This window comes from Nothoprocta perdicaria, unplaced genomic scaffold (assembly GCF_003342845.1).
Source record: "Nothoprocta perdicaria isolate Ctin4 unplaced genomic scaffold, notPer1 scaffold_96, whole genome shotgun sequence".
NCBI classification, from domain to species: Eukaryota; Metazoa; Chordata; class Aves; order Tinamiformes; family Tinamidae; genus Nothoprocta; species Nothoprocta perdicaria.
Window position 1 is genome coordinate 848,179 of NW_020456265.1, and position 12,539 is coordinate 860,717.

Here is a 12,539-nt window from a genome sequence, read left to right on the forward strand (position 1 = left end):
TTTCCTTTCTTTTCCTTTCTTTTCCTTTCTTTTCCTTTCTTTGTGTTTTTCCCATCAACACGTCACATAAGCAGCTCCTCATCCGAGTCCAGGCTTCGGTGGAGGATGGGTCTGTGAGGGAGTTTCAGTGTCATTTGCCTCTGTGGTTAATCTCATCTACAAAACCAAGTCCAGCCAACATCACTGGGCTGGTGACTCCCATCAGTGGCTCTGCACCTTGTACAAACAAAACTCTCGGCCTTTCTCTTTCTTTGTTCTTTTGTGGCTATCTAGCTGTCAGTCCAAATTCATCTTGGTTAAAACACAACCCTTACTCTTTTTTTTCTCTTCTAAAAGCATTAGCTTCCACTGTTGAAGGCTTGCTGCTGCCTTACTTTCCTTCATTGGCTGGGGCAACACCAGTGTCCTGCTTTTCACTGAGGATATAATTGCATAGAGGCTAGATTTTCATGTTTGTATCTTACAGATTATTTCTTCAATAAATTTCCACAGGAACTGATTTTATCCAGGGAATTGCCATGATCGTGCTGCAGTTTKTTCTCTCTGCCCTTGATAAAAACAATTCTGTCCTGCATATGTCAATTCAGAAAAACTCCAATAAAGATCATTCTTAAAGCAGTGTTATGTGACTGTAGRACCTACTGGTAGGCTTGGAGTCTTCCATTAGTTCTCAGTGTTGCAATTTGTTTGCCTGCTATGAAAGCTTGTGTGACAGCAGGCCAGTCTTGTAGGGATGGCAAACTGTGAAGTCAAGTAAAGTGACATTTGCACATGCATCATTTCAGATAAATAGGGTTAACGTGGGACAGGGCTTCCCAGTGAGCATCCTTACAGGAAGAACTGAATTTCTGTTGTGGCAGGCTCAGTGGATTGATCATGAAAACCAGTAGGATGAAACACGTGACTTTTGGCCAGCCGTAGCGAGCATTATCTGCGAAGGAGCAACGACCTGGTTCCTTCAGCAACCTGGTTCCTTCAGMGTGCTCCCTCGCGTCCGCGCCGGGAGGCAAGGTGCGAGGTGCCGGGGCTGCGGTTTCCCGGCCTCGCCGGCTGCGAGCAGCGTTGGGGAGCAGCAGCCCGGACGACTGGGTCAGCCCCTGGTGCCGCCGGGCCCGCCGCCTAAGCATAGCCCGTGGGGCGGGTTGTCAGCGCGCCGCCAACGGCCGCCAACGGCCGCCAACGGCCGCCAACGGCCGCGGCTCGTGGCCATCTTGGTGCGGGAGCGGCGCGCTGCGCGCGGCCCCTGCTTGGCGGGCTGCGGCCGCCCTCTGCTGGCCGCTCCGCGCCGCTGCCTTTGCTTTCCGCCTTTGTAAGGGGAAAACACATACCGAGGGGTTTCCCTCTGGAAATTAATGCTTCCTAGCACTGCAGCAGGGTAAGGACACTCTTAGTTGCAATCTACTTTTCACAGAATGACAGACTCACAGAATGGTTGAGGTTGGAAGGGACCTCTAGAGATCATCGAGTCCAACCCCCTGCTCCAGCAGGGACACCCAGAGCACGGGGCACAGGGCGGCATCCAGGCAGGTTTGGAAGATCTCCAGAGAAGGAGAYTCCACAGCCTCCCTGGGCAGCCTGTGCCAGGGCTCTGTCACCCTCACAGGAAAGAAGTTCCTCCTCACCTGGAGATGGAACCTCCTGTGTTTCAACTTRTACCCATTGCCCCTTGTCCTGTCACTGGCCACCACTGAGAATATTTATGTCCACACATATAGAATTTTCATATTTAAAGTAGCAGCATCTTCTGTAAAATAATTTTGATAAATGGAAAAGGTGATCTCCCTTTAGTATGCTTTTTTAAAATTGTCTTTCTTAATGAGGACTAACTCCATCTTTAGAGAGTATTAACTCCATCCTCCTTGGATTTTGATTCGTAATTTCTTGCAGACTGTATTTAGGTATCTTAGCAGTCACTGATTACAAGTTAGGAAAGAATAATGCTAACTGATATAAAAGTTTTATAAGTTTTATATATCATTGCATTGCCCTTAAAATGGTCTTTACATGCTTGCTTATGGTTATGGTGGCCAAAAGTTACTCACCTCATCGCTTGCAAGGAACGACTTGAGGAAGATACTTCAAAGCCAACAAAGTTGATTTTGTTTTGCACTTAGGAGACTTTAAATTATACTTAAGAACTATCATCTCTGTGCTTGTTTGCTTATTTATTTATTTATTTATTTATTTATTTATTTTTAAGTGGTCAGGCTTCAGGCTCTTGTTTCCAGAGAACTGCTGAATTCTAAACGTTTACCCTTAAGTTGTGGCTCTCCATGTGCCTGACCTGCTGGCCCAGTGGGGTTGGCACAAGATTTATAAGTGAAAAGAAGTCAGATCTGCAGGAACTTCCTCCTTTAGCAGTAAGAAGCAGTAATATTTCTTCATCTTGTCTCAACTGGCTGCATCCTGTGAATTCTCCTTAGCCCGATGTTAAAGCAAGATTAACATCATGCAAGGCATTAAAGTTTTCACAGCTTCAGACAAGTATTTCTCCTATGCTGTGTTAGTGTTGCTTATCTTCATCATGATACTCAGATTGCCTGCAACTTCTGTCACTGAAATACAAAAGAATATAAGATTGATTTACTGTTAAGAAAATTAAGGTGACATTATTGGACAGATTTTGGTAAGAAATTCCAACAGTTCAAGTTTCATGAAGCACCTCTAATTCAAAGGCCAGGCTTCGCACTTCAGGACTGTTAAACTTCTCTCTGTGTATTGAAGCTCAATTATCACCTGCAAAATTCGGGGTTTTGCTGAGCTGATGTTGGCCAGAGATGTTACTAATTGCAGCCAGATTACTGAAATATAATGTGTTCTAGCAGGCAGTAGCAAATCCTTTGTCCAGTTAGTCAGCTACCTAATAATAATTAACATTATAATAATAGTAATTATAATTAAAGTAATGGCCAGGTTTCACTAGACTCTGTCATTAATATGAACTTTTTTTTCTTTTTTTTCAGTAAAAAGCTTTTCTCTAGTTTCCATTCTGCCTTAAAAATGTTTATGCTCTGGCAGCAACTATTTAAAGAAGTGAATTTTTTCATTCCTTTTCTCTTACTCTCCTCTCTTACCTCTCACTGTTTTCCTTTTTTGAAAATAATTGCACTGAATTAGGCAGGATAAATTCTTGGAAGATTCACTTGTTGATCTTAGCTGGATTTTTTGTTTCCTTTTTTTTTCTTCCTCCCCCCATAAAGATTGTGTGGTCCTCACTATTACTTTTATTCAGGAACTGCTTGTACTTTAGGAAAGAAGCCAAGAGAAGAGGTAAATAACTCACAGAACATGACTCACTGGTTAAAGTAATCAGATTGAAATTCTGTCCCTACCTACATGTAGTTTTGGCTTTGAGTACAGTCAGTCTGAAAAAGATTCCTAGATTTCGCAAGTCCTGTTTTATGGCACATATTTTTTTCTCCCATTGGTGCTAAAAAGCTAGAGGTTACTGCAGGTTGTGGAGAAGAGTTACTGTGGTTTGTGACTTTATCAATTAAGCAGCTGTTTTACTGACCTTCTGGAAGCACCATCTATTAGGTGGCCTCCTGCCTCTGCAAGGGAGTGGGGTTGACTTCCTATTCCATATTGTTGTCATGAAGGAAAGGTTTTAAATAGCAAGTGGCATAGGAGATAAGACCAGTGCATTCAGATGGGTCTTTTAAATAGGTTGTTACAAATGGAATTCTTGCTAAAAGATATTCTTAAAAGACAAAACATTCATTATTTCCTASGTTAGTAAAAGGAAATTTGAACTATATGCAGACAGATTTCTTGATGAGTTTAGATGGTGATGGATTTTTAAAATATATATCTGGATTAGAGCATTCCATTAAYTGAACATATATGTTTGCTCATAAAATTTCCCTTAATCAAAATAAAATACAGTCAAAGAGGAACAGTGCCATCTGTTTGCTAGATAACAAAGCATATGGCCAAAGAAAGAGAGATTATATATGTAGATGGAGAGAGGGAGGGAGGAAAGTGCGAGTTATGTCTTCCCTCAGTCACTAAATCTCATAACATACCTGAATAAAAACATTCCTGAACAACATACTTGAATTAAAAATCACCAGTATGTTTTTTTAACTGTTATGTCCCCAACTGACACCTTTTTTTTTTTTTTTTTTTACTGATTCCATAAAGGCATTAGTGCACTCCAGTCAGAATGTAGTGGGTATTTAGTGGGCATACGTAATTGTAATGATGGTCATTTATTGTGTCTCTGCACTGGTATTTAATACATCTTTTGATTCACATTCCATCTTGGGGAAAAGGTTCCCCAGGGAAGATTGCAGTATTGCAGTCTGACCACCAGATAGAGACTGGAGCTTGCAAAGCAGGATATTTTGTGATTTTTTTTTTTTTTTTTTGTGCTGGAGCCTCTTTTGAAGCTAAGTGGGAAGTCAATATGACAGCAACGATAAAGATTTTAAAAGTGCTGTAGCGTAAAACGTGTAACCACTTTGTTCCACAATCTTTTGTCATCATAGGAAGAAGGGAGCAACCTCCTTGTCCAAAAGGGTCTTGGAAGAAGAAGGGAATGTTACCATTTTTTGAAGTAAAATGAGGGGAGGAAGAAGAGAAGTAAAATCCTTCTCTACTCCCACCTCAAAACTTTCATATGGGCCTGGTATAATTATTACCTGTTAAAAAGTTCATACTGGTTAAAATGTCCTCAGAAATGTGTGGTTGTGTAAGCACAATGTTCAGGTATGTGACTATCTGCAAATAGCTCAGAGATGGCCTTCCGAATTTTAACAACAATTTAACAACAACAAATTAAATCTTGGAGTTTGCTTTTAAGAYATTTTTGTTCATAGTAAGAAATTTAGAAAATGAGCAGGGACACTCTGTGCTACAAATTCCTTTTTCAAATGAGTGCAATCTTACGTCTGAGGAGTTGGTAGGGGCTATGGCGATCTCTGTACGTGGGAAACTGCCCCTAAACTCTCACCTTCAGCAACATCAAATAGTTCATTTAGAAGATTTTGAAACACACTTTTCTGCTATAACAAAACATCTATGGTCATGTGCTTGTGATAAGAAAACAGTCAAAGGAAGATAAACTGATGGTCGAGGTGCTGTCCAAAACTCAGTCCATTGAAACGATCCCCCTAGGACTTGCCTGTGCTGAAGTTCCTTAGGGTCAGCTTAACCTGTATTACATTAGCTCTGAGAAACATCCTTGAATCTGAAAGGCCACTTGTCAGCGATCCTGCGTGGCTATAAAAGTCTCCTGGGGGCTTACGTTGATTGATGGCCATGGAAGCTTTGGATTGCAGTTTCTTGGGAGCCTTCAGCTTCGCARAGCATCATAAATCACCTTATAGGGATGCAGGAAGGCTGGCACAGGTTCCTAGTGTGGGCTCTTTCCCCTCCCCTCTCTCTTTCTCCCCTTCTTCAACTTTACCAACATGTTTAAMCTCTAGGACAGCAGAGAAAAGTTCAGCATTTCGTGTGGCCGCCTCTTGCTGTATCTTTCATAGTAGGGTGATTTCATAGTAGGGTGATAGTAGGTGACACAACCCAGGTCCAGTGGTAGGGGTCTGCTTTTCTCTCCAAGCTGCTTTTTATCAGTTTTGCTTGTGGGAAGTTTAGGGGCTTTAGTATCAGCTTACCTATGGCTGGAGGCAGCAGATGAGACCGAAGCCTTCAAAGAGAGTTGTGAGCGGCAGCCTCTCTGACGGCGTGAGGGGAGAGTCCCGAGGCCAAGCGTGGCCGTGCCTGTCACCTAACCAGCTAACCCATGAGCAAGGAAGTAGAAGGAGCTTTAACGTGTGTGAAACTTTTCCTAGAGAGAATTGCTTAAAATGGCCTTGGCTCTATGTCACAGGGAAGACAGGGATTGGAGAGAGGCAGGTTGGGGACCAGCCACCCTAACCTCATCRCACCTCGGTCTCTCCTAACTCCCCCTTGATTCCTTTGCTGCAGGAGATGGAGGAGCAGCTGGAGCTTCTCTGGTGGTACTTTTGTGCCGTTAAGTAAGTGTATGCTGGATATCTAGGCAGCTTTTGCACATGAAAATGGATGAGGGCTTAATTTTTTTCTGCCTTTTCTTCACTGGTGTTACTAATTTGGAGCTTGTATTTTTTGTTTATTTGAGGAAAACTTACAGGAACATTATCTTTGAGATTTTGGCCCAATTTTAAGGAGGAACAGAAGTAGATTCACAGATCGAGAAGTCTTTTGGGCACGTGCATGAGAAACAAGAGGTGGACAGAACTTACAAGTTTTGTTTCTTTAGGGAAAAATACAGAAATACTTGCCTGCTGTTGAAGATTTGTTCTAAAAGATGTTAATTTTAGGAAATACAAGTGAGGAAACAGTAATTTTAAAGCTTAAAGCTAGATACGGTATTCTTGAGCACACTTCTGATTTCCTCTCAGGCCTAGATTTTGCAAAGTACAGTAACCCAACTTTCTTGATTCTGAATTTAATGCAGTTTGAATCAGCAAGCTGCTGCTCCAGACTTAAACACTTGACCAAGCTTCCTTGTGCAGTAGTTGTTACTGCTTGTGAGTTGAACACAGCAGCTGGGCACTAAATACAATCTAGTTCATGTGTGAGTGCTAAGGTAAAGGAGTGAAGGCGGCAAGAACGTGTATTGTCAGAGGAGCTGTATTTGTGCCAGGACAAAGACTGTTTATAGGAATTAAGCCTCATAGGTTTGTTGGGAGAATGGCCGGAATTTGGGGATTTGGGATTTTGTTTGATGGTTTAAATCATTGCTTTGTTTTGATTCCTGTTTTGTTTTCCTTTTTTTTTAATTATTTTAATATTTAATGTCATCTCAAAGAGAAAGATGTTAGAAAATTAACTAGCTCCTTAGTGTGAGAGATATGGGCGTGTGTGGCGTTTTGTTTCTGTCTAAGTTGTGATGTTATCGTCTTGCAGAGGCGAATGCCCCAAACTTTCCGTGATCCAGCTACTGCTCCTTTGAGGAAACTCTCCGTAGATTTGATCAAAACATACAAACATATTAATGAGGTAATGGCTCCAATTCTCTTTTCAATGTGTTTTGCTGTGATGCTTTTGTTTAGAAGATGTTATCAAGGGTGTTTTCTGTGAACTACACTGCATCAAAATGCATTTCTTTTGCTGGCATTAGTTACGGAATTTGTCTTGTTCTGGAAAGTCCTTTGGCTATGGATAAAAAATTGTGCGACCATAGATAGAGAAATGGTGCATTAGTTTTATCAGAGACACTGTGTGTGGGGGCAGAAGTGGTTTATCCGCCTTTGAATCATGTCTGAAGAAARCAGTGGGTTTCCTCCGCAGGAAGATGACTGCAAGAGAAAAGTTTTGAATTTCTTCTTTTGTTGTTGTTGAATTTTTTGGAGGAGGAAGAATCTATGAGAAAAATGGATAAAATATTTGCAGCGGATACGGCCAAATGCTAAAACTATAACTTGAAATTTGCAAATGTAACTTAAGTCCTTGGATGTYGTAATTTATAAGCCTGATTCTTTATTCCTAAGTTCTGCAAGTCTGCCCTCCATGAATTAAATGTTCTCCCAAAATCTTAGGAGTCCTCCTCAATTACTAGGCAGCAGGGAAATACTTTTTTTCCCCTTATGCTTATTCATTGGGCATTCGGGTTTTCCAGTCCTTGTGAACACCTGAGACAAACAAAGTCTTTGGGTCATTTAGATCTCATTTGAGTTCCCTAGTGTCAGAGTCCTGCTTGCTGTCCAGCATGCGCCAAATTTTTAATGCTGGTATTATTTTTTTTTAATTTTATAAACAATTTTTGAACTTTTTGGCTGTGTAATACAGAAACAGGAGTGACAAAAATTCTCTTAGCTCGTCCTGTAAAATGTTATGAATGTGCTTAAGTTTTGCTTATTTGTCTAATTAATCATTAGTAGCCAACGTAAAATACAAAACTGGTGTATTTAACACAGGAAAGTATCCCGAAAGTTTCTAATGTTTAGGTAGTTGTAGGGAATGTGAAGTAATTCCTTCAGTGATCACAGACTGGCTTGGAAACCTTTTATTTTTAAAAAAATTTTGCAGGCAGAACAACTGTTAACTGCTCTTTGCAATCTGCTTAAAACCACTGTCGCTGCAGTGCTCTGTGTCTGGAACTAGAAGCTGGAAGCTTTTTTTCCCTGGCTTGTTGGGTGGTCAGGCTAAGATGCTGAACTTCTTGTGGTTTTGTTCTTGTGAATGTGTGGGTTAAATGTTGTAAATAAGTATTGTTTTCCTTCCAGCAGCACTCTTACAAACCACTAGATAGATCCTTTCCACGCCTAGTGTAGTGATTATGCATGTATGCAGAGTGCAACATTTACGTGGATCTTTTACTAAATACAGTAATTAAGGAGGGTTGTTTTTGTTTTGCTTTAGAATTTCTTTTTTCTGGTTGCATTTTAGCCTTTCAGACCAGACTAGTTACAAGTTTTGAYAGTAATTTTACAATTATGCAGTTTACTGCGATGTAGTTTTTCTTTTTGCATCTATGAGGTTAAAGGATGAGTGTTACTAGCGCTTTTATTTAGGTCTGCTTACAAATTTGTTTTTAATTATTCATCAAGATCTTGCCTGTGGTGTAATTACTCTAAAGAGAGTAATAACAAGGGAGGATTGTTTGTTTTTTTTTTCCAGTAGAAAAAATATGGTAGAAGTCATATTTTAAAATCACAGGATTAGGTACATGGACACTGGATGATCAGAAAAGCTTTACTAAGTTGATGCTCTCAAAAACGCTCTTTTAAGCAATGTGTTCTTCACCTGCAGGTTTACTATGCAAAAAAAAAACGGCGGCATCAACAGGGCCAAGGAGATGATTCCAGTCATAAGAAGGAGCGAAAAGTTTACAATGACGGCTATGATGATGACAACTACGACTACATTGTGAAAAATGGGGAGAAGTGGATGGATCGCTATGAAATTGACTCTTTAATAGGCAAAGGATCCTTTGGACAGGTAATGCAGGCCGAGGAGCCTGTAATTCATGTGAGCTGTAAGACAGGTCTCATCRGAGTTGGTATTCCTCTTTCGTTTAAAAAATTGCACCCGTTTTTTTTTTTAAGTCTGTCAAATTGAGTGTGTGTTCAGGACTCTTAAATCTGGGGTCTTTCTTCAGATTACAAATAACATTTGGACATCCTTCAGTATATACATCTTAATATATGTCTTAATATATCTTAAAGATCTTTAAACTTTTGCTATCAATCCACATATATAAGTTTTTGTATTTTTAAATTAAAACATAATAGTCTTGGTACTAGGGATTATATATTCCCTGCATTTAATATTCATTTTGACTATTAGTGGCTTGAGAAAAACACTAGAAGGTTTCTTTTGTCATTTTTATTAGTTTTTCTCTTAGTCTGACAGTCATTTTCAATACCATGCTGTTGATTTACTCCTTGCACTTGAATACAATACCTGCCTTAGTGCATTTTCATGAAGCCTCCGTTCTGTTTAGTGGCATTGCTGCAATAAACTTTGTGTGATCAGTTGTGACTTCACTGTAGTAACAAGTAAGAACGGAGATTTTATTAGAAAGAATGGCAGCTCTATAAGTATTTTCTTATCTAAATTTGGATACATTCAGAAAAAATCTTTTACTGAATTGTGAAAACTTGAATTGAGAGATTTTGCTTAAATGTGTGGCTTTTTCTCTTTTAGGTTGTAAAGGCTTATGACAGAGTGGAACAAGAGTGGGTGGCTATTAAAATTATAAAAAACAAGAAGGCTTTCTTAAACCAAGCCCAGATTGAAGTGCGACTGCTTGAGCTTATGAACAAACATGACACCGAGATGAAATACTACATAGGTACTCAAATAAGTTGTTTTCACTTTTTATGTAATCATTAGGAATACTTYAGATCTTGCTGTGGGGCTTAGGATGCTGCAGCTGATTCTTTTGGTGTTGATGAACTGAAAGGAAAATATGTAACTTTTGCGTTTGTAACATTAGTTAATTTAGATAATTAGGTATAAAAGCAATAGTTTGCTTTATATATAAAGTTCAGATCTAGGAGGTGGCTACAGATCAGCTGCAGTAAGTGGTGGTTCTGGCCAGGCTGGCAAAGTCAGCAAACCTGCAAATTGGAGGTGACTGGAGACAGAGCGACGTGAAAGTCGCTGGTGCTTTTGTRGGGGGGGCGTATTGGAAATAAGGCAACGATGAGAAAGCCCAGGCAGCCTAGAAGTATTGGCGAAGTCTAGAAGTGTCAGAGAGTGGCCTTGTTACAGGTAAGCTGTAAGGGAGACATCAAGAACTGGCTTAAAAAAGGGAGAAAATAAAATGCCATGGTACACCAAGTTAATTGCTTTAATGGAAAGTTTGAATTGTCCTGGAAGACGTCAGTATGAGCAAGAATGGACCGTGTTGCTTTTTATCTGAGACTCAAGTATTTTGTCTGTTCTAATTTTTTTTTTTTTCACTTTTGGCAACTGACCTGAATGTTTGTCTGGTAAACGCAGCTCACCTCTAACAGGTGGTTGTGGCAAGATTTTCACCTATTTTATAGTCACATAAATTGGATTTGGAGTGGCTTGGTTACTTCCATAAATTGAGATTATGCCTCATTAATATAATGCCTTTGGAATTTTCTTAATTGAAGTCATTGAGGACTGTGAGCTATAAAGAGGAGTTATATCTTGATATGTTTTAAATAAAGCCGGTGTCATTATTTTAAGTTGTTCTAAGACACTGTCATTTGGAAAGGCAACTTGATGGCTTCTCTGAAACKCAGGGGAAGTAGAACTCTGCTTAGGAGGATATTTCTAAATTGTCTTAGTACAGTCCGTAGAAACACTGTCACRAACAGTTTTAGAAACTGTTCCCTCAATCTCAAAAGCAAAGGAATATATCTTTTTGACTGAAAAGTTTAAGCTAGTTTGTATAGTTTAAGTTTGTTTTAACTGGTAGGGAAGACTGTTATTTTAAGTCTTGTACTGAAGTGTGTCATCTCCAAKTGAGTTTTCACTTGGATTCTCCTTCGGCTTTTCACTTCGTTCTCTTCTTCRGTTTCTGAAGCACTTTCCTTTGTTTTTCTCTTCTCTCCCTTAGTTATTTGAATATTTTTTGGGGCGTGGAAAGGTGTTAATTCAGGACTGATGTATTCCTCAGTAGACACAYGAGTTTTCAGATACTTTTCTGTGTATATGTAATGGAAATTCCTAATGTATAATTTAAAAGTCTGATACATGTGTCTATTGTTATGTATGCTGATGCGTGTGAACTTATGTCCAGTCTGCTTGGACCTGARTATGATTTATGTGTGTGAAGATATAAATTCTCCCCTAAAAAATAGGGAGAGTGTTGGGGGAAAGGTTGTATTACATGCAGTTTGTACTTCTGCTCTTTTTTGCTGATATTTTTACTTAGCTAGGGCTATTGATAATTTATTGTGGACAAAGTGAGGTGARTGTATGTCACAGACTAATTGAAGTAGTTAAGCACCGTCTTGTAATCAGCATTTAGCTGTCACCTCACAGCCTCCCTCTCTCTTCCCTCTTTTACAGTGCATTTGAAGCGCCACTTCATGTTCCGAAACCACCTCTGCTTAGTCTTTGAGATGCTCTCCTACAACCTGTACGATCTGCTGCGCAACACCAACTTCCGCGGGGTCTCGCTCAACCTGACACGAAAGTTTGCCCAGCAGATGTGCACTGCGCTGCTTTTCCTGGCCACTCCTGAGCTCAGCATCATTCACTGTGACCTAAAGCCTGAGAATATCCTGCTCTGTAACCCCAAACGAAGCGCCATCAAGATTGTGGATTTTGGCAGTTCTTGTCAACTGGGACAGAGGGTGAGTGTGAGCAAAAAATGCTAGTCACACTATTCTTGAATACATAGGAGAAACTTACTATTTTTACATTACAGTAGCTACAACGGTAAGCAAAGCATCACAGATGATGATTTAAGTGAAATAGTAGTTAATTTTTAAATATGGTATTAGGGATCAACTGTCTGCAGGAGATGGGAATAAACTTCTTTTTTTTTCCTCCTTTTTTTCCTCTCCTTTTGATTATGTTTTTATGCCATGTAATGTAAAATACGTGAGCACTTAAGTGTGCTGCAATGAAATGCCATTGGATAAAATACTTATTCCTTTATTATCTTCTTACTCTATAATGTATTTCCTCCTGCTACTTTCTGSTACTGTCTGTTTAGTATTCTTTGAAGATAAGAAGGTATTTGCACACCAAAACACGGCAGTGATTAGTTCCTAAGGATACTCCTTAAAATTAAATCCATTTTTACAAACAGTTTAGCCAAGGGTAGATTGGCCAGGTTTTGTTAGGTGGCATTATCACTCTGAATAAAGTTAGATCTTTGCAAAGCATTTCCAGGCTGAAGGGCTGAATTGCTTTCTGTCGTTCCTTCTTCACCTTAAGGCAGAGCCATGCAAATAAGTCAAGGGCAGGAGAATTCATTATTGTCTCCTGCTGCTCATTTGCTTTGAGGGCAAGCATTGCATTTTGATTTGAAAAATGTTGCATTAATACTTAAGAACCTAAATAATATTGCTTGGATGTCAAAGCCTGTTTTTCATTAGGGAGAAGAATAATTTTCCTCA

At 39.7% G+C, this 12,539-nt stretch overlaps 1 protein-coding gene across 2 annotated transcripts in view; it reads left to right on the forward strand.

Annotated features, from left to right (window-relative positions):
* Positions 1-12,539, forward strand: part of DYRK1A (dual specificity tyrosine phosphorylation regulated kinase 1A) — a 51,428-nt gene that overhangs the window by 32,697 nt on the left and 6,192 nt on the right. For both annotated transcript variants that reach the window (XM_026053014.1, XM_026053013.1), the window contains exons 3-6: positions 6,895-6,987; positions 8,740-8,928; positions 9,637-9,784; positions 11,482-11,768. In XM_026053014.1, coding sequence (XP_025908799.1) covers positions 6,895-6,987; positions 8,740-8,928; positions 9,637-9,784; positions 11,482-11,768 — 717 coding nt within the window. The remainder of the gene's footprint in view (positions 1-6,894; positions 6,988-8,739; positions 8,929-9,636; positions 9,785-11,481; positions 11,769-12,539) is intronic.